Source organism: Diplotaxodon limnothrissa, linkage group LG22, assembly GCF_057381915.1.
Source record: "Diplotaxodon limnothrissa isolate DT_005_m linkage group LG22, D_limnothrissa_male_GT1.1, whole genome shotgun sequence".
In the NCBI taxonomy this organism is placed as follows: Eukaryota; Metazoa; Chordata; class Actinopteri; order Cichliformes; family Cichlidae; genus Diplotaxodon; species Diplotaxodon limnothrissa.
In genome coordinates, this window is record NC_140616.1 from 19,860,169 (window position 1) to 19,883,616 (window position 23,448).

Below are 23,448 nucleotides of genomic sequence, written 5' to 3' on the forward strand. Positions count from 1 at the left end.
GTGTGATTGCATGTAGGTCTGTGCTTGTGTTTAGGACTACACATATGTCTGTGCTCACTAAATGGCAGAGCCTGATCTTTTTTCCCCACCATGAAACATGCTGAATTTCCACCCGGGGACTCTGAATTATTTACAGAGACAATTACCAGGCCATGTGCCTCGAATACTCAAGCAAGTTCAGCCTGGTTTGCAAGCAGTTCTGCCTGCTGACATTGTCTCCGTTCTAATAGAAGGACTTCGCAATTTGGTAATGCCTTAGCCTCTCAACAACTGGTTTGTGCCTCAGGTCCCACATCCCTTCTAGGTACAGATTAGAGGATTACACATAGTAATGAGTATGTACAGTAAAGTAAATACAACATCTCTGATTCTGTGTGTTTGTTAACTGTTTGGAGTTATGGTAGACTCACACACAGCAAAACTGATCCCATAGCATATAGACCCATGTAGTTTCACCAAAAGACAGCTGTGACAGCTTTTCACCATTAAAGCCAGGGAGTCAAAAGATCACAATAAAAAGCTTGCACGATTACATTAGGATTGTAAATTGAGATTGTATAATAAGATTGTAGTGCAGCATAATCCTGATTTCTTTCTCTGTTTGAATAAAGTTAAATGTTTCCATTTAAGTAAATACGTATTTTTTTTAGGACAATGATGTGAGGATCATCATTGGCCAGTTTGATGAGAACCTGGCCTCCAGAGTCTTCTGCTGTGTAAGTTTCTTTATGATGTTGCCTTCTGTTGTCTTGGCATTTTATTTTAAATGATAGAAATTGTCTTATACACAGTTGGCGCTATTAGTAAAATACATTGTGTCATAATTATGAACAAAGCTGACATGCTTTTTTTAATCCTGTTTCAATAAGGAGTAATTAAATATATCATTAGATGCACAGAATTTGGACTTTAGATGGTTGGATTTCAAAGTGTCATTTTCCTTTCTTTTAAGAACAACAAGATTAGTTGTTAATCTGAATCTCTCTGATTTTCCATTGCTCCAACCTCTGATTATTGTGCCCAAACCAGGCGTATAACCTGAACATGTTTGGGAGTAAATATCAGTGGATTATCCCTGGCTGGTATCAGGGCAACTGGTGGGAACAGGCCAACAACACCAACTGCACCACCAAGAAGCTTCTCACTGCCATGGAGGGATACATTAGCGTGGACTTTGAGCCACTCAGCGCTCGGCAAATCAAGGGCATCTCTGGCAGGGTGAGTGACATACATCTCAACTACACTCTGATGTGCAGAAGGTAATTTTATACTGTATACTTAAAAACGTGAGGTAAATAGAATAATTTTTGTCTGAAGGTCTTCATTCATAAAGCTTAGGGAAGTTTTTTAAGTCAAGTTTAATTTTTTTTAAATAAAGTTTGATTGTAGTTCGTTAAAGTAGGGCTGTAACAAATTTTTCATTGATTAGTCAACGCTTATTTTTTATAACTCTTATCTCCACTTCCTGTGGGCAAACCTCCTGTTCTAGGCTCCATTACGTCACCTGCTCAAGTCTGCCCACCTGTGAATATCAACCTGTTGTCTCGTCCCTCAGTACATTAAAATAATGACCCAGTAAACATATAAATTTGAAGATAATCAAAGCTATTTTTAATATTTCTCAGGATGGTCAGAATAAAAATTAAATAAACATTAGAAATGACTGTTACTTACAGCTTCTCAGATGGCGTAGTGTTCAATGCCAATTAAACTATTTAACTAATTATATAAATAATTAATTATTGATAATGTTAGATGGAATTTGACGTCAGAGCTCCAGGGTGCCAGCTTTTTAAATGCTCGTGCACTGCAGTAGTGCTGTAGTGAAAGCAAAGCTCAGCTTTCCACAGTCTGCATTTAACTTTCTGTGAAATGCTTTGACATTTTTTAAAATCTTTGTTTCCATATTTTTTTCATCCTCCTGTTTTGCCATGGGTGCCATATTCTCCCTCTTTAGTACTGAGTGCTAGTGATGTGTCGCTCGCGAACGAAATGGCTCTTAGAGCCAGGTCTTTGACGTGAACGACGTGAGCCGGTGTTGTGCCAAAAAGTGATTGTCTGCCAAAAACTGATTTCCGGTATTTGCCAAAAAGCGATTGCTCATATTTAAAGTGCTATAAGTAACTTGTTGGGCTATAATATGTTAAACATATGTCAAATGCATCCCTTATGGATGACATAAAGTCATCTTGAGCCACAAACAACATTCGTGTAGCAAGATACAAGCCGCAATCAGTTTTTGGCAGCGACTTTTATATAACCTTTATTTATGCAGTAAAAAAAAATCTCATTAACATTAAAAATGTATTTTGTAAGAGTAAGTTGCCCAACAGGACAGCAGAAATGGCAGCAAATATTACAATAGTTCTGTAAAAATATTTTAAGTGGGGATAAAGGACCGGATTGGTTATAATGTAAGTACAAGTTGTAAAGATACTTACAGTTTTTCTCAGTTGCTTTGGTGCATTTCTCACAACAGAATTGATCTCTGCACCACTACTAAGGCTCTTCTCAAAACAATTAGTGCAAACTGCAAAACATGGTGGATAACTTGCAAAAGTGAGTCACTTCATCAAAAAGAAAAGTCAGTTGTTCAAAATAAGTAGTCAATGCTTCAAAAGCAAGTCCCTTAATCAAAACAGATAATACATTCATCAAAAGCAAGTACTTATATCAATCAAAGTGTCAGGGCTGTCACAATTACAAGTCATTACACCAGCACCTTTGGTCACAAAATCAAATGGTTTGAACATGTTCTCATTGTGACGGATTTCTTTGTAGGTGCTTCCCAATGACATGTCAAGTCTGGACAGCATGCATGGCATGTTGAAAACCATAAATTGTAAAGGAAAATCAAGACACTCCATATGCACTCTTGATAATATTTAATTGAAACTGTTCACAGCATTGTGCAAACTGGGGAAATACAGTAAATCAAACATTTTACAGCAAACATAAACTCACTTAGACAGTAAACCTCACTCCAGTGGTTATGAAACAAAAAAACAAAACTGAAAAACAGACACTGCTGCATATCAATCATTGATATCTAGACGCTCCCGTCTGTCTGCCCACATATTTGCATCAACATCACAGCGAATGTCAGCTCTATCGATGCATCGGGGAAAGTATCTTCTGGAGTGTCAACTCCACCCTCTGCAGGACTCTGCTGTGATGTCATCACAAGCTGCATCCATAGCTGCTAGCAGGGTCATTTGGGTATGTGGATGCCTGTCATATACCTTCCACCTCCAGGAAGAGAAAAACTCCTCAATTGGATTTAGGAATGGAGTGTAAGGAGGAAGAAACTCCATAAGCATCCTGTCGTGTGCTGCAAACCACTGCCCGACTACAGCAGAGTGATGGAAGCTAACATTATCCCAAACCACTACATACATTGTCCGATTGTCACCAGGATCATCCCTTTCATTTTGTGGGATTAGGTCCCTATAAAGAGCGTCCAGAAAAGCCAACCGGTGTTGTGTATTGTATGCACCAATACGAGGAATATGGGTGTGAATGCCATTTTCTGAGATTGCTGCACACATTGTAATATTTCCTCCTCGTTGGCCTGGGACATCAATGGTGGCTATTTCTCCAATGTGATTTCGTTCACGCCTTTTGCAAGATTGAATCCCGCTTCGTCAAGATATACAAACGTTTGCAGGGGTTTCATGGAAACTCCTTAAAAATAGGGTTTTCAAAATGGGTGTACAAAGTGTTTGACAAGATGTTCAACAATTTTGAGTGCACTGACACAAGCAATGAAATGAAGACTATTAGTTGTAAGGACAATGACTATTCAGCCGGTACAAGTATAAATAATTGTGACATTCATGATAAAAGAAAGGAGATAGTGATGAATAGCAAGTCAAAAGTGACCATTCTTTAGATATTTGTACTTACTCAACTGCTTCATGTCCAAAGGCATTTGCCTTTGGACGCAATGAACATGAAACCGCCACAAGGTTGTGCCAAAACGACTACATGTTGTGGAGGTTGAACTAACTGTTGTGCAAAGTTTAATTCTGTTGTGAGAAATGCACCAAAGCAACTGAGAAAAACTGTAAAAAACAGATAATTTTTTAATTCTTTATGTAACCCCTTTGTATCCCCTGTTCACCGAAGTCTATTTACGAACATACGTAAAGATATTACACATAAAAAATACACAGAAACACTGGAAATCAGTTTTTGGCAGACAATCACTTTTTGGCACAACACCAAGCCATGGGTTGTTTTTTTTCTTTCTCTAACCCTCTCTCGCACTTCTTCCGCTTCACTCCCCATGCAAGCCTTGTGCTTTGCGCTGGGCAGAGGGGGGAGGGGCGGTAGTTACACACGCAGTAGCGCAGGAACAGAGCAGGAGGGAGAGAGAGAAAGAGAGCCAGGGAGAACAACGTCACATTAGAAAGGTATAGTAATCTAGTTGTGGATGATAAAGGATTCAGAAAGTTTATTCATGCAGGCCCATATGACAGAGAATGTGCATCTTCTTTTGGTTTTCATATTGTAATTCATATTTAATTGTGTTGTGGTTTGCAGTGTTTTGTGTTGTTTCACTTTAAATTTGTTTAAAAGGAAAAAGCTGAAAATTTAAATAGTTAAAAGTTGAAATGTGAATAGCTGGTTTTTGTATTATATGATTTATTCATTACATTTTATGTGGAGTGGGTAAATAAAAGTATATTTACGGTGGCCCCTAGAGACAAAGCACGTACAAACTTCAAAACATGTAAAAACTCCAAAACATGTACAAAACACAACAGAGGTGCTCCAAGATGCTAGGCGCAGTGTTGAGCTTTTGTTACCTAGTGGCTACACAAGCCAGCAAGTACCAACGACCTGATTTGGTAGTAACAGGTAAATGAACTTTTTTTTTTTTAATTATTTGAATATATATATATGAGTGCTTGTGTATAAATACACAAACCATACACATATGCTTTCAATTGTGTAATTTAAGTGATCTAGGTAGCTCTGTTTTGGAAGTTCAGTTAACTCTAGGAATGTGTTTTGGAGTTTGTACGTGCTTTTTGGAGTTTGTACGTGCTTTGTCTCTAGGGGCCACCACATATATTTATATATGAACATATATAAATAAAACCACTTTTTTTTACATTAGTAATTCCTTTTGTGCATAATTGTATATTATTGTTAATAATAAATTAATTAAAGCAACAAAACAACCTGAAGAGCCGGTTCGGAGCCGGAAGATCCGGTTCTTTTTAGTGAGCCAAAACAAAAGAGCCGGTTCTATAAAAAGAGCCGGAAATCCCATCACTACTGAGTGCAGTTTTGGCCGACGATATAAGTGATACTGCCCCCATAGCTTCCTGTAGTTTATTGCAGTTACAAAAACAAATTTTAAAAAACCCAAATATTAGTATATGACGCTTAACAATAAAATTCCGCATCGTTTAATTTTTATAGTCGATGTTATCGATTATGCTGACAAATCGTTGCAACTCTACTTTAAAGTAGTCCTGTAATAGTGTTTTGAAGACTCTTTGGAGACAGCGCTTAATTTCAGAAAGACATCCCTGATGCATGTTTTTAAACTAGAGAGCTTAGCCTAAATGAATCGTGGGATCCAAAGTGCTCTTATTTCCAATTAATTTTGTATCGTTATTTGTGGCAAATGAATCATTTACTTTGGGCCACACTACAACTGTTCCAAGTTTGAATTAACAGAACAGTGTTTTTCCACAGAAAAGAAATAAAATCCTATAAAGTTAGGAGAAGGACACTTTCTCTGTTTAATGTCCTCTCTCTTACCCTCCTTCCAGACCCCTAAGGAGTACGAGAGGGAGTATAGCAGAGAACTTCAGCAGAAAGGCGTGGAGGCAAGCAAGTTTCATGGTTTCGCTTACGATGGGATCTGGGTCATTGCCAAAACGTTGACGAGAGTGATGGAACTGCTGCGGATAAAACAACGGCAAAACATGTACCACAACTTCACCGTGGACGACCGTGAAGTAGGAAAAATGGTGCTGGACGTCATGAATGAAACCAACTTCTTTGGTGTTACGGTAAGTTAGGAAGCGGGCTGTTGTTTAGTTTGTGAATCTATAGCACATAGCAGTGATAGTCTGACATGTGTAGAGGTGAAATTGATTTCTTTTACTTGACTCACTTTCATATGGTGAAGCTAGCACCATCAGACAAACTGACAAACAGAAAGACACCGAAATTCAATGCACTGTGTGTAGGCAAAAAGTTCTCCCTAATACTGGTTAAGACCAGTGGACAAGTAGAAAGACTTTTATGTATAAAGTGCATGTACAGACAACATCCCAGTCCAAAAAAGACCAAAGGTTTCTGAAAGTTTTCAGTTTTTCTCAGTTGCTTTGGTAACTTTCACATAACATTCTTAAAGATATATTTCCCACTCAGCAAACCCTCCAAAACATTGAATTAATTTGTGAAAATTGCATTTTTGCATTAATAAATTAGTAATAGGAACCAAAATGGATAAACTGCTTTCATAAAGTGTAACTTTATAGGTGTTTCTCACATTACCTACATACGTATTGCTTGGCATATCTGATGTGATACATCAACTGGTCGTAAGGAAAGAAATGTGTATTCCCTGACAGGCTGGTGAGTGGTTTCTGCAGTTTGATGGTGAAATCATGTGCAAAGAGGGTGCTGCACCAGAAACTTCCTTTTGACTATTTTAGTAGCCAGCAGATCGTCATGGTCACCCATACTTTGCATGGAAAATGCCAACTTGTCTGACTACAAGCTAAGTGGTGATAAATCTCGAAAAGGTGCTACACAAACTGGAAATAAAGAATGTTCCCTTTCAAATTAAAAGCTGTGCTTCAGCACTGCAGCCAACACCTTTCAAAAGGTGTGACTTTTACTCTGCAGGCATATGACCTCTGTCTCCAGTTTGTGTCGCAATTTTCAGTTTCACTGCCGCTCAGAGAGGAGCTGATGAGTATTTGCAGACACGTCGGTGTCTTCAATGCAAACTGCAGATGGCTGTGAAAATCTGTTGGTGATCAAAGCAACCGAAACAAGGTTTTTGCCAGCCTGTTGGGGGATGCACATTTTTCCCTAACTACCTGACGTTGTTAGATGGTCGTGACTGGGGCTTAGGCAACTCATTTCTCAGTGATTGGCCTCAACTTCCAGCAACTACTCACCAACCGGTTAGGGAATACACGTTTTCCTCGTGACTTTTGTTTACCAGCCGATTTCTAGGCTTTTATGATTCAATCCTTAATCACTACTCTACAATGTCACATCTTCAACTTGCCAGAGTGCCAGTGGACTCTGATACTTCTTTATAACAAACATATGTATATGTATGGCTACATTTGACAGAGTGATTTAATCAAAGTGAGTGTTGTATTTACTGTGTATTTGTTATTTTAAGAAATAGAGCATTTACATCTGCAAGCATTATTAGGAAACGAATACCTTTCCTCTAATGGTCACACAATACAGTAAACTAATTACAGCAACTGTATGTTACAATAAAAAAACAGTTATAGGAATGACTGATTGTTAGGGAAAATATTCTAAAACACTTCTTCAGTAAAGACTCAGAGAAGAGAAACACACAGAACTTCTTGCTAGCAAGGGCAGCCTCCAGACTGAGACTCGCACTAAGAAACTGCCCCGGTCTTTATTTATACTTCAGTGTGTGTGTGTGTGTGTGTGTGTGTGTGTGTGTGTGTGTGTGTGTGTGTGTGTTACTGCTGATCAAAGGGTCAAACATCCTTGGTCAGGAAGAGGGTAGCCTCCCCCTCACCCTAGATGGTTCACCCAGTGCTGGGTCGGGTGCTAAAAGACTGTGCTGCGGACCTGGCGGACGTCTTCACCTCTATATATAACACCTCGTTGTCCTGTTCACTGGTACCATCCTGTTTCAAAGCAGCACCCATCGTTCCCATCCCAAAACAGTCAAATGTCACATGTCTGAACGATTTCAGACCTGTGGCACTCACCCCCATTCCCGCCAAATGCCTGGAGAGACTGGTCATTAAACACATCAGAGCTGCTTTTCCACCATCCCTGGACTCGCACCAGTTTGCATACAGGGAGAACCGGTCAACCGAGGATGCGATCGCCACAGTGCTGCACACATTACTGAAGCACTTGGAACACAGGAACACCTATGCACGGCTCCTCTTTGTAGACTACAGCTCGGCTTTTAATACCATCCGGCCATACAAACTCCGTCCCAAACTCCACCAACTGGGACTTAACTCCTCTCTGTGCAACTGGATTGTGGACTTCCTCACTAACCGTAGACAGAGTGTCAGAGTGGGTAAGAACACCTCTTCCACCCTTGTGGTCAACACCGGTGCCCCTCAGGGGTGTGTTCTGAGCCCTCTGCTATACACTCTCTTCACCCATGACTGTATTTCCTCCTGCGCGTCCAATCTCATTGTTAAGTTTGCAGATGACACTACAGTGCTCGGACTTATATCCAACAATGATGAGACAAACTATAGGACAGAGGTGCAACAACTAGAGTCATGGTGCCACGACAATAACTTGGTCTTAAACACCAAAAAGACCAAGGAGATCATTGTAGATTTCCGGAAGAGGGGCCATAACAACCATCTGCCTCTCTTCATTGGCAGTGAGGCGGTGGAGAGGGTGAGCAGTTTTAAATTCTTGGGGGTAACTGTGACCGAGGACCTGTCCTGGGGCAACCATATCACCTCAGTTGTACGGAAGGCCCAACAGCGCCTCTACTACCTGAGGAGACTGCGGAGCGCACACATTCCCAGATCTCTGATGTTGAACTTCTACAACTGTGCCATCAGCAGCGTTCTGACGTATGGATTTCTAGTGTGGTTCCCCAGCTGCACCAAGGCCGATCAGCAAGCACTCCAGCGGGTGGTGAAAGAAGCTGGCAGAATTATTGGAACAAGTCTGCCAGAGATCAGTAATATCTTCCCCACTCGCTGTCTGAGGAGGGTGCACAGTATCCTGCGGGACCAACATCACCCTGCGCGCCACCTTTTCCATCTGCTGCCCTCAGGGAGAAGGTACAGGTCTATACAGGCCAGAACATCCAGACTGGCCAACAGCCTGTATCCACAGGCTGTGAGGCTCCTGAACTCTCTGCCCCCCTCTCACGGACAATAACCATATCCAACTTCTTAATAGCAATGAACTGGTCTGCATTGGTGCATCATATCTTTATTCTCTTCCCCCTCCTGCCCCCCCCCCCCCTCTTTCTTAAATAGATAACTATCATATCTGATATCATATCTCACAGTACAATAATATTGAATGGGTTGCATTGTTGTATTTTGTCATGTTTCTCAGGTCTTTGTCTGAATTTCTACGAACATTATTGCTAAGGATTGTCTTATTGCATTGGAGTCACACTGGGTTAAATATGTACACTTGGGTTTTAAGGGGTATTTATTATTTTCTTCTTTTTTTTGGGTTGTATGGAAGCCCCAAACGCAATTTCATTGTTCTTGACAATGACAATAAATAAATAAATACTAAATACTAAATATTTTTCAATAAATATTAATTTTAGCCTGCGACCTTGTTCTAGTTTTGAATTTTGGCCCACTGTGTATTTGAGTTTGACACCCCTGCTTTAGAGAGTCTTAGCTTACATGTGTGTTTATTTCATATTTTCAGTTGTTTCCCTCCACGGCTAAATAAACCGGTTTCAGTAATGCACTGATATACAAGAATGGACACAAGGGGCTTCTTTCAAAGAAAAAAACTCTGGTAGTATTTTATATATTATGCTTTGTATGTTGTTCAGTATTTTTCTATGCAAAACAAGAGGAACTTCAATACACAGCAGTATATTCACAGTTTAAACCAGATATTTACATACACTTTATGGAAAACACAAAAAAAATTTTTACTGTGCAACATCAATTTAGAGTAAACTTGTTTTGGATAAATAAATATTGAAATATCTTTTGAATTAGTTAAATGTCAGAATAAAGAGAGACAGAGCTGTCTATTTTTTATCACTTTCATCAAATTTAGGAGTACATGTACACTAAGTTTATTGTTAATTAATAAGAAAACTCCAGACGATTCCATTCTGACCTGAAGAAGCTTGTGATAGGTCAGTAGAGTCCATGTGAGTAAATTGGTGGCACAGCTGTGGATGCATATAAGGCAAAACACAGAGCCTGTTTCTTTGAAATGGGAAAATCAAGAGATGTCAACCAAAACACCAGGAAAAGAACTGTGGAGCTCCATAAGTGTGGCTCAATTTTGAATACAATTTGGTGCCATTTACAATTAAGAAATACAGATAGTTTCTCTCTTTACTCTTAAAGTTAACAAATATGTTTTTTATATTTATCAATCTAAAAAAATAAACATTTAGTCTGATTTGATGTTACAATTAAAAAAGTGTTTGTGTTTTGATCTGAAGAGTGTGTAATTATCTGGTTTCAACTGTATATTTGATGATTGTCAGCACAAAGAGGGAGAGAGAGGAGCAGAGAGGGAGAGAGAGGAGAATGAGGACAGAACAGAGATGAACAAGAGCAGGGCCCTATTTCAGGAAGCCGGTTTAGAAAACTCAGAGTGAAAAACGATACTCAGGGTTGAGTAACCCCGAACTGTCCAACTCGGAATATTCGGTTTCAGAAAGGCTGATAACAAGTAGTTCAGTCAACGCGGAGTTGCTTTAACCCCAAATTAAGCGCGCGCACGAGGATACATAAAGCCCTGATTAGTGGAGCACAGATTAAGCGAGTCACCATGGAGACGGAGGGAAAGAAGGCGCGGTCAATGTATTTTACAGCGCTTGAGGCCGAAATTCTGATGGCAGTATATGCCGATAACATGCAAATTTTGCAGAAAAAAAGTAACAGCCTCAGCTGCAAAAGAAAGGGAGCATGCATGGCAAAACATAGCCGACAGAGTCAATGCGTGAGTGTTAATTTAAACATTGATCTAGGGATTTCCACCCATTTAACACGTTATTTTATCATATGTTATTTTATTTGTTATTTTATACATTTTATTTTGTGATGTGATGTGAGCGCAGGTGCAACCCAACAAGCCCCAAACTCAACCGTTCTCCTGTCACCAGCACGTGAGCCTCAGCAAAGAAAACAAAAATGGAAGTAGTTCAGCAGCGTATTGTGCTGTAAAATCAACTTACTTCCAGACACATACACACACATAAACATTTGCGCGCTAATTTGTCACGAGATAATTTCAGCTACCTCTAAAACTGGTCGAAACATAGTTCCTTTTGCCAAACTTAAACCTAATTTGTCACGAGATAATTTCGGCTACCTCTAAAACTGGTCAAAACACAGTTCCTTTTGGCGAACTTAAACCTAATTTGTCACGAGATAATTTCAGCTACCTCTAAAACTGGTCAAAACACAGGTCTTTTGGCGAACTTAAACCCCCCCTTTTTTAATCACATTTCTTTAAACTTTTGCGGCCGTCTTATATACCAAAATAGTGTTTCTCACCCCTGACGTCCCACTGGTGATTCAGATCATTGGACTGAATCCCACCGCCGTGGACCAGATTATAACACCGGCCCAGACCCGAATTTAATGTCCTGGGGCTCTCTCCTCGTCCAAGAGGGCTGTGCACAGGCTTCGGTGCTGGCTCCCCACGGCGTCAGGAATCAGTGCTGGATCTTGGAACAGAGTCACAGATAACAATTCTGATATTTTCTGCTCCGGCTACGAAGGACCAAATAATGTTAGGGAAAATATTCTAAAACGCTTCTTCAGTAAAGACTCAGAGAAGAGAAACACACAGAGTTCTTGCTAGCAAGGGCAGCTCCCTACTGAGAGACTCGCACTAAGAAACTGCCTCGGTCTTTATTTATACTTCAGTGTGTGTGTGTGTGTGTGTGTGTGTGTGTGTGTGTGTGTGTGTGTGTGTGTGTGTGTGTGTTACTGCTGATCAAAGGGTCAAACATCCTTGGTCAGGAAGAGGGTAGCCTCCCCCTCACCCTAAATGGTTCACCCTAGATAACACGGTGAGGAAGTCCTGCAGTTAGGGCTGCTCAATTAATCGAATTTTAATCACGATTACGATCTGGGCTTTCAACGATCATTAAAAATGACTGAGCCGATTATTAGCCCCTCCCTCATTTATCCGCGACACCTTAAAGGCCGGTCCGTGAAAATATTGTCGGGCATAAACCGGTCCGTGGCGCAAAAAAGGGTGGAGACCGCTGATTAAGAGGACCCGAGGGAAGCTCGGAAAGCTAAGCAGAAGTTATTTGGAGAGTGACTGCCGTTGGTTGAAAAGAGAGTTAAAAAAAAAAAAACTTCAGTGGTGTTGCACACTATTTTATATTATTTTTTTAAAGTCATTGTTAACCCTTTAAAGCCGGTCAGAGCAGCACGCTCCGTTTTGCGTAACTATTTTTAAATCCCTGTAGAACCTGAACCGTGTAAGCTAGCGCAATAATTTGTTTTGCATATGAAACCGGAGGAGTTGTACTTACATCTGATGCCATCAGCTTGTCCTCGGTCACGGTTTCGTTCCACATATAGCTTTGCAAAAATTGCATAAAAAGCGCTTGCAGGAACAAAAACATAATATTCCAGAAACACGCTTTGCCGTTCCTATCAGCTGTTCGTAACCCTTCCCACAGTGAAATGATGCACATGCTGTTTTCTTTGCAAATTTGCATCATAGGATTGTTTTTTGTTTTTCCTGCAGTATATAAAAATTGCTGTATCTCCAAAATAAAACTATGAAGACACTCAAAATAAATTTCCTGTTGTTGTAAACTATTTTTTGCAACTTTATTGTATTTAAAGTTTTGAGGGATAAACCTCTTAAATTTCTCCAAGTAGAAATATATGTAAACAAAACAAAAGCGATTTTCAATTTTTTTTGTAGTTTATTGCACTTTTTTGCAATTTATGTAATTACTATGCACTTAATGCATACATATTATTAAAATATGGGCTATAACAGTTGTATTGATGTATAGCAACTTGAAATGCTCCCACAAATGGCACTACAGCATGTAAAAAAATAAAAATAAAAATAATATAAGCTCTGGTGGACTTGGTTCTATAGTAGGTCTTAAAGGGTTAAATAAATATCGTCAAATAATCGTGATCTCAATTTCAGTGAAAATAATCGTGATTATCATTTTTGCCATAATCGAGCAGCCCTACCTGCAGTTCATCTAAACAAAGAGCACTTAGACTAAAACAAACGTAACTACGTTAATCCTGCCATAAAACAATAAAACCAGGTACAAGCTCTCTCGTGCTCCCAGGACGTGGGGGTGCATTCCTGGGGTGCACCCCAAGCCTGTAGCCTGTTAGTGATCACACACAATTAATTATATGCCTCTAAGTATACATGGTTGAATATTTCCTAATACAAATAACTACATGCAGTATTCTACCATATGCAAACTTATATCACTAAAAGATTATACTGACTACTAAATACAATTTTCCATTGACACTGATCATCACTCTGTTTGGCCACAGATTCACTAGGTTGAGATTTGACTAGGTTCCTTCATATTTCCGACCTCTTATAACTTTGTTGTGCTCATGTTCTAAAAATGTGTTACGATATTGATACTTATAAGTTATACCTGTGAAGTAGGTAGAAGATAAGTAGATGGGCTGTTTGGCATGTGATGGCTTACACAATAAAATCATATTATTCTTTCTGATAGTATTAAAAACTTCAACTGTGACTGGAAAACTGAGCCAAACGTAGAAGTTATCATGCGCATAAACTGTGTGGAATGTCAGAGCAGCGCACAGAGGTAATACAACACTGCTATGATCGTTCTCCTTGTTTCTCCTAAAGTGATGTCATTTGGTGCTGCAGAAACACTCCACTGCATTCAGGATTGATCCTGGTGGCTATGCTAGCTGCAAGCAGCGTGTATACCGTATGTGTGTGCTCGGATGCGTGAGTGTGCTCGCGCTTGCTTCCTATTGAGCTGTTACAGGATATCTCCTGTTCCCTTGTAAAGGCCACTCAATTATTAGAGGATGCCACACTGCTCTCAGCCTAGACAGCCGGTAGGCATGCAGGGCCTCACTCAGCAGCACATTACTCCTATTATATCATATTCATAACTGGGTTAAACTGCAACTGAGGATTAAAAAAGAATGGACTATGTTGGAAATTGCAGAGGTGCATTAGTTAGTAATTTTGCTCATAAACATCAATAAAGTCCAGATTAAAGATTCACAGGACAGTATAGTTGCTGAGAGAACGCTAAAGAAAGAAATAAAAGAAGAGAAAATAGCCTCAGTGAAATTCAGCACAGGCTCCTTATTATTGTGAGGCTCCTTTGTGACTGATGTCCCAGGGGGTATGTGTGTTGTAGGACTATATGCAATTTATTATTTCTCATCCCTCTGCTCTCATCTCTCTCAGTGCAGACCTAGTCCGGCCTGCTGATCAGGAGCAGGCTGACATTGAGGCTTTCCCGAGAGACTCAGGGAAGCAAAGCAAAGCGGGAATATCAATGGCCACGTAACATTTCACTCTCTTTTTATTCCAAGCACACGAACGAAGATGAGGTCCTGATGCTGTTTGAGTAGACTAGCAACCCTATCTCCCCATTCAAATGTATATCGATTTATATTGATCCTGCATGTACCTGTTCCCTGTGGAGCATCTACTTTACATTCTTTACTTTAGTAAATGTATTGATAAACATAAAAGGAGAAAATTGTAAAAGGAATTCAAATTTCTGAGTTTTTTTTCCTCTTAAAGTAGTAAAAGATGACAAATTTGAATTGAAATACAGGAACAAAGTTATTGTACATTACATCTAAATTCAGCATACTGTTTAAATATTCAATATTTAATAACTTTTGACTTAAGCGAGCCATCACGTCTGACTCTGTCAGTGAATCCTATGACCCCGAGAGTTAGAGTTTGCCATTACGAGGCAGCGATTTAGCAGCTATCTTTGTGAGGGTAGATACAATTAATCTACATGGTCTGATTTTGTTGATGTCCTTGCACATAGATGCTTCTTTTGCTGGTGAAATTAATTTTATAATACCAACAACAATCGCCGGAAGTTTACAACTGTGAGCGGGAATATTGTGCATATAGTAAACAGCGTAAAAAAAAAGTGGCTTTGCAGAATAATTAAACGCATCCGTCAACAATTATGGCTTTTCTTTTAACGGATTACATGAAATTAGATCAAAGTGCGCCCTGTATGTAGCACACACGTAGCATATAGAAACCTCCACCCACACATGACAACGACTTAGGGAGGCAATTCTTCACTGCATGCTTCTTTTTATGTTATTTTCAAATTCTGATTTAAGAAGGAAGCAGCTGTTACACAACTCGCTCAATTTTGTTGTGAATTGCAGTGACTTGTGCCAGGTTTACAAAAAGAATTAATCCATGTGCAAGCACTGGTGAAAAGGCAAATTCTCCCTGTTTAAATTCTATGTATGCACGTGTGTGCTTGATCCTATAGGATAATACCTGGCTTGAGCCTTGTGTTTTTCCTGCTGTCACGATTCTGCGCTGTATGTACACACTCGTCTCGAGGGACTAAACTGTTCTGTGCGTGATCTCAGTCCTTCTGCTGAATCAGTAGCAGAGTCAACCGCAGCAGCAGGAGAGTGATCATCGAAGGCTCCATAGTATTGATTTGGAGAAGACGGCTGACATTAGCTGGGAGAGACCTCCAGAGCATAGAGTGCAGATAGCTGCAAGAACCAAGGAATGATGGACACTGGAATTCATGTGGGAGGGAAGTCGCAGCAGATTGTGATTGGTGGTTGACATGTCTGTGGGTTTAGGTCTGTTGCTCTTTTTTTATGTGGTCAGTGGTCATAGAGTTGGTATCAGTGTGTTTCCAAGTAATGGTGAGTAGCACAGCTTGAGGCTTGACAGTCACCTCAAACACAAATACTCAGAAGAGACAGCACGGGAGGGTTACGTGTATTTGTTTTGCCACTTTTAATGTGTGTGTGTGTGTGTGTGTGTGTGTGTGTGTGTGTGTGTGTGTGTGTGTGTGTGTGTGTGCATTCCCACCTCAAACCTCGAATTCTCACAGGATGTTACACCTGCAGCACACAGACTGACATCTCATTTGACCCCAGCACTCCTGTCACTGACAGTATTCTCACCTCAACAGACAAAGTGATACATGGCCGCCTCCACCATCTCACCTCAGAAAGACTTTTTTCACACACACATACATGTCTGGACACAGTGATTGCTCCATCAGCCACCACTGTGGCACAGCACTGAATTTCCTTTCAGTACTAGCCTAAAAATACCTGGCTGAGTCAATACAGTCTAGTGAGGTTGCCAAAACTTCATATTATCATGATACGTTGTAGAAAGACCCGAACAATAAGTTCATAATGCAGTCTTTATAGCGCAGACATTTACTGTATTACCAATTAAGATGATCAAAGTCTTTGTTCCTCTAAACATTTGGAATTCTCTGCATATTCTTGAGACATTGCATACACTTTAGAGGCGACAACTTGGGGGCTGTTAAAAACAACTACACACCATTTCACTGAGGTTTGTGATAGCTCCACTTTTGCTGATATGAACGGCAATTATGGTGGTTATGCTAATGTTGAGTGAGAGCATGTGCAGCATGCAGCTACTCTAGAAACCTGGATGCATACACTTAGAGTCATTATGGGTTCAAGTCAAGTTCCCCTGCTTTCAACTCACATTGTCTGACCCTGTTTACACACCACAGTTATCTCAGTGTAATGCCTAATGAGCTGAACTGCATTACGCTGTACGATCCTCCTTAGGCTTCAGAAATAATTGCGTAGCATATTGTAGAAAAGTGCTGTGTGTGACAAAAGGAACTTGTTAGCCTTGACAAGTCAGATTGACACTGTGGTGTAAAATTAGCAGAGGATCTGTTTTACATTGCCAAGGTAAAAGTAGCGCTGGAGACGGTGTCCCAGGAGTATCTCAGACATGCATGCGTTATCGGGTGGGCACATGCATGCACATAGGCATGATGTGGCATCATTTTAAGTGCATACACATAGACATGCATGGATGTGCATACACACTCCTGCAAACATCAAAGATGCCACACAAAGACTCGGATTCAAACAGAGGGGTGGGATCTTGCACAGCTACTTCAAAGCTTTCCATCTTTTTGAGGCAAAATTGGCTCAGGCTTCCGTCCCCCACATTCCCCTCAGCTCTTTTTTAAATCTATCAATCTATCTATCTATCTATCTATCTATCTATCTATCTATCTATCTATCTATCTATCTATCTATCTATCTATCTATCTATCTATCTATCTATCTATCTATCTATCTATCTATCTATCTAATATAAAACCCAGTTAAATGCGTAATTAAGGACCTCTGTAAGCAGATGGTGGGCTGAATTAATTGAACAGTGTTGATGCATCAAGAGGGAGACAGAGATAAAGAAAGGATGGAGTGGGAAGAAGAATATAGAAGAAGAAAAAAGGGAAAATAAGGTGGAAGTCACAAAGACACAATTGGTTTGAATATGTCTTATGATACTGCCAAAAGTTGAATTTTGCTCCATCCTGTCTAAATTTGCCAGACACTCCCTGGCCTGAAACTGCTTATTTTATTCCTTTGAAGATGAAATCAGAAAGTTTCCATTGTTATTTTTAGCTATTGTCAGGTGGTTGTTCGACCAGTAAAAGCACACCTTGACAAAAATGCATTTCGGTCACGAACAGCTACAACAGCTTTTTTTTTTCTTAGCCACAGATGAGATGCACTTAAAGAATCGTTTTTTAAACTGCTCTCTGAGCTCAGATTTGCACCACTGCTAAGTGAGTAAACACAGTTAAATCATTCTGCTGTGCTGACCCAATCTCGTTCCAAAGATATTAGTAAATGAATTGGCTGAAGGATAATTTTGTTTACTTCTATAAACAGATCAATTTTGGCCAGTTTTAATCAAATGAGATGCAGAGTGCAGGAGCCGAGACTTTTCCTGTCAACACTCCAGTATCAGGAAAGCACTGTGCATAAATTTAGTTGAAGTAAGCTTCTATTTTTTTCCCTTTTTTTTACTGCTTAGTTCAATTTATACCTTAGGCTGCAAGATCTTCATCAGCGGAGTATGTTTTAACAATTTAAAATGGTTATGGAATGATTTGAGTTAAATTAATGATGTTATATTCTTCTTCTTGTGTTTCCTTTTTTTTCCAGGGCCAAGTCATGTTTCGTAATGGAGAGAGAATGGGCACAATAAAATTCAACCAGTTTCAAGGTATGTGTGATATCACCACCTGTCTCTTTTTTTGTTTTGTTTTTTTACTATAAATTAGGCTCCTGGAGTGTGTGGAGCCTATCATAGCTGACACAGGCCAAAAGGGAAGAGTACACTTTGGAAAGGGGACCTGTCACAGGGCCACATAGAGAGGGAGAACGAGAGACAAAAACACACTGTCACATCCACTCATACAGCCAATTTAGAAATGCACGTATATTTTTTCGACTAGAGGAAACTTATGCAAACTCCACACAGAAAAGAGCCCAGGCTGACCAGGATGTTGACAAAAGTAGCCTTCTTGGTGTGAAGCAGTGAGGGTGGCTCGGTATACGGGTTGTACGGAAGCCCCAAATGCAATTTCATTGTTCTCTGACAATGACAATAAATAAATAAATACTAAATAAGTGCAAGTGGCCCACTTTTTGCCGCTTTTGTGGTTCCATCGCTCGATTCCCTCCACAGGCATGGATGTGTTGGTGACAGAGAAGAAAACACTTTTAGAACCTTATTTCAATGCTACTAGCATAGCAATTAAGTATTTAATCATTTAAAATTTCACAACACAATATGTGTTATATGAGAAAAATACAGAACAAATTGATTTATATTTAACGCTCACTACATTTCCTGTGTCACACCCTCCTGTAGCCATCCACACTTATTCGTAACATGACTCCAGACTCTAGAAGTATATTGCTATCATTTGTTGAATGCGAATTACTCACATCTCTGTTCAATAAGAACTGAAGTTGTTTTGCTGTATTATCACAGCCATCTGGTTCCAATTAAAAGGCTGCCATTGTTCATACCATTGTCTATAGCTGCAGCAGACACCTATTCAGAAGAAAGAGAGGCTGAAAATATTTCCACGTTGGAAGTTAGATGCTTTGTTCACATATTTCTATTATTTTTCTGGAGAGAAAAATTTGCTGTAAGAACTGTTTTCCACAAAAATAGGCATGAATTGTTTAGAACATTTGTATTTCTGGTGTGGAAAGCTTCCACAGGACTATCTGTGTGGTCACATAAGACACATAAGATGAACAATAAGGTGCAAAACTTTTAACTATGGCCTTTACTCCTTTGGTATTATAGGATTTGTGCACGGACATGTATATGAGAAGCATGCCTCAGTAGTCTTTGTCCTCATATGGCATCATCCTGAGGTTGTTTTGAGCCAATGGGGCCTGCTGAGTGGGAGAATAACCCAGAGATTGCATCTTGGTGCAGGGGATCCCCAGCTCCCAGGCTTCCCAGACTATATGTAGCACACTGCATGGCGCTGTTCAGTCTTCTCTGCCTCACCATCTTATCTTCCTGACTGCAGAGGGGCTTGATCCCTCTGGCGGTTTGCATCACACTCCTTGTGTGTGTGTGTGTGTGTGTGTGTTTCTATCCCTGACAGTTGAAGAAATATAAAAGGCAGTATATGAATGCACTTTCTGGTTTGTGTGCCTTTGTTGGTGATTGAGCGCAGACAGCTGTCCTAAAAAAGTGTATAGTTAGTATGTAATAGAGATGGTACGATACCACTTTTTTAAGTCCGATACCGATATCATAAATTTGGATATCGGCCGATACCGATATAAATCCGATATAGTGTGTTTTTTAATCAATAAAACGTTTTTTTTAATATCTTGCTGCATTTTGTATAAGTTCATACTAAAGTTTAAATAAACAACAACACTAAAGCTATTCTGCTATACCTGTATGCAAAAAATACACTCCACCCAAAATATTTCATAGTTCAGCAACACTGATCAATCTAATAAACTTAAACCTAGTCTATCCTCCCTATTCTGGTATTTTAAAGTGTACTTAGCAGAAATATTAAGCAACCAAACTAATAGGGTTGCAAACTCTCAGCAAAAAAAATAGGGAACCACCCCTCACCCTCCACCTCATGAAGCTTAATTGACGTAATCAACTTTAATTTGATGCAGTGTGAAAAAAAATGCACAGAAATAAATTATTTTTCAAGAATAATTAAATGGATTCAACATCTTTCTTCAACAGAATTGCAGACTGCACAGATGGTACCTTCCCAAAGGAAAAAGTACTATAGCTTACTAGGATATATTAGACTTAATAGTTACTATATACAGTAATGGACTTCTATACATTTTACATCAGATTAAAACTTTGGGTGTAAGATTCAGGTAATTATTTATTAAAAGCTAGACATTTTAAATGAGAATAAGAAAGAAAAGTGTGTCTTTGTGCCCCATTTTCCCCGTTCATGCCCTATCGGCCCCCAGGCTAAACTTTGCTAGATCCGCCCCTGCACAGTTACCAGCTGTCAGCTACGTAGAAAAAGATCCTGGTGTAGAAAGTAATATTAAATAAATTCTAACAACAGCTTATCAAGCTTAAACGTGCTGCTGTTGTTCAGCCGCTGGTTTCCTCTTTCTGGTGCAACGTGGGCCAAAAACAAAGAAGAGAGACGGACTCGCGACAGAAAAGCCGATCAGCTGATCATTGATCAGTTTAACATTTGAAGTAGCAGCAGGAGAGGGAGGGAGAGAGAGAGGCAGTCGCTCCATGTATCGGTTGTTAAGCTTAACGCTGGAATGCTTTACAAACATTCAGAGATGAACTTACACACTTGCTTTACTTCTCTCTGGGATAACTTTCTCGGAGATGAAATGCTGGTTTGGTAGCGAGGCTACAAATACACACAACCGCTCTATCACGTGAGCACACTGCTCCAACGTGCTACGGTTATGAGGCGAGTTACGCCGTGTCGCAAGTTTTGTGAGGTGCTTTTTTGATATTTAATGGATCGGATTACATTTTTTTTATTTCTCTCCGATATCCGATCCAGTAATTTACATCAGTATCGGACTGATACTGATACGTAATATCGGATCGGTCCATCTCTAGTATGTTATAGGAAAAACTGCAGGAAAGTGTTATGTGCAAGTGCCCTATACCTGGGTTTAATTGGGTCTGAAAGTAACAAAGCAGTTTTTGTGATATTGACCACACTGCTTTGGGAGCTGCATGCAAGGAATCAAACTGATTCAAAATCATAGTAACTAGGAGTCAGCCTTTTATACACCTATAAATTCACTTAGCACAGCAAAATTCACTTAAATCATCAAACAATTATAAATAAGGATTAAATAAATACATCTAATAAAACTAACACAAAGAAAGTGTTTTTAAATGAACAGAAGATTCGTCTAACCATTTGGGGCATCACAGCTTACTTGGAAAAAAACTCGAATAGTGTTAAAAATATCCCTTGAAAAAGCAGTGGTGGTATATGATAATACAGCCTGTGACTTATGAACTAATTTCCCCAACATTTACGATGTAATTTATCTGAATTTGGAGTTGAGAAACGATTGATGCTGCATTTTTATGAGGAGAGTGTTTACCCTCCTTGTACAGCAGATTCCCAGTAATATTAGGATCCTCTGTAATACAGTCCATACCCCTAACAGTAATGTGTAATTACAATGTAAAAAGTGTGTGTGTGTGTGTGTGTGTGTGTGTGTGTGTGTGTGTGTGTGTGTGTGTGTGTGTGTGTGTGTGTGTGTGTGTTGGTGGGTGGGAGAGTGAAGAAGCAAGGTGAACTCATTACTAAAAAAAAAGTACACACAGTATAATTTTTGTCTTCTTTCTTTTAAAGGTACAGTGTGTAAAATCTCACCACTAAATGTCAGTAGATTGCAGATCGCAGTCAGTTCAGTTTGCTTACTGCTCCATAATTCAAGAGAGTAATCCTCGCTGCGGTGACCGCCGACAAACAAAATATTTAAGGATCAAAGTTTTCTGAGTTATAAACTGTAACTTTCTCTTATGAAAACGGTAGTTATGAATTGGATTGTTAGGAAGTGAAATCTGTTTTCGGTCACAAAAAGGAACCTTTCTAATGGTACCAGTAAGGCTGGTAAAATGAATTATAGTATTATGCCTGTGATTATGCTTTTGTCATCCAAAAGAGAAACTTTTTTTGTCTCTTTCATTTGCATTTTTGCTTCTTTGGTGAAGATAAATGTAGGTATGATCCTTCATATCTTGTATCTGAAGGTGCGGTGGTGGATTAAAATTTGAGTTTGGCTTACAAGTCCCTTGTCCTCTACTTTGGTGTGTATGGGGTTGGTTTATAGCCACATGCATAAAACGTGATTAGGTGAAACACTGGTGTCTATCTTGGTCACCGTATTCAAGATGGTGGGCCGACATAGCTGCCTCCACAAATCTGTGCCCCCTGCTTTGTATTATTAATGGATTAATTATAAGTTTGTAAGAACATATCAATTTGTTAGAAAATATAAGCAAGAGTTTAAATAACATAGCAGTACAGTAAAACCCCAAACCACAATGACAAATAGCAACATTAAAAATACAGGACTGGCAACATATTTCTATGCATATTCAAAATTTCTGATATGCAGAATTCCTAACCCCTTCTGTGTTTATCTATCACCCTTGTTCCTCACCTTGTTTTCCGTGTCTCTCCCGCTTTCCTCCATCAAGTCATTTCCTTATATTCGCATCTCTCACTATCTTCTCTTGGTCTTATGATACTGTATTTCCTCCACCCCTCTTAACCTTCACCAATCACCTCTTCCTCACTTGTCAGGGTTCGTAACTGTGTTACCCTTTTGTCACACCAGGCATGCAGGGACAGCCCCAGCTTGAATATTTCAAAAGGGAGCAATCCCCAACATGACCCTATCATCTGTTTTCTCCTCTGATCCTCCATTTTCCCCTGTCAGGCTTTCTTAGTCAGGGGCCTCGACGGCTTTTATTCCCACTCTCTCATGGGAATAAGAGATCCCTCTCTACTAGAGGTCTTGATCTCAGTTGCTGTACTTCTGAGTACAGATTTTGAATCAACACACTTACATGCATGGTAGATAAGGAACCATTATTTTCTTTTTCTGTAGAAAATGTCACACATATATATATATATATATATGTGTGTGTAAGTTTTCTGCACTATACTAGAGGGACTGTTCTTCAAAACATATTCCCTCATTTGGTGGTTTGAAAAGTGAAGTCTAACATGTTGCTCCAAAGTCTCCCACATGTGTTTAAATCTCGATCTGACTGCGAGGTCATAGAGTATGATTCACATCATTTATTCATTCTTACCCCACTTTTTAGTGACCTCTCCAGCGCTTTGGATCAAAACATTCATCCTTACAGCGAACCAGGATAGAAATGTTTCGTTACAGGATAAAAGTGATCACTTGGAAAAACTTTGTATTGAATTGGCGACAAATG

General features: G+C 39.6%; 1 protein-coding gene across 1 annotated transcript in view; it reads left to right on the forward strand.

Annotated features, from left to right (window-relative positions):
- gabbr2 (gamma-aminobutyric acid (GABA) B receptor, 2) overlaps positions 1-23,448 on the forward strand; it is a 222,241-nt gene that overhangs the window by 129,865 nt on the left and 68,928 nt on the right. The window contains exons 5-8 of the mRNA XM_085346606.1: positions 651-716; positions 1,030-1,218; positions 5,790-6,032; positions 18,144-18,204. Coding sequence (XP_085202732.1) covers positions 651-716; positions 1,030-1,218; positions 5,790-6,032; positions 18,144-18,204 — 559 coding nt within the window. The remainder of the gene's footprint in view (positions 1-650; positions 717-1,029; positions 1,219-5,789; positions 6,033-18,143; positions 18,205-23,448) is intronic.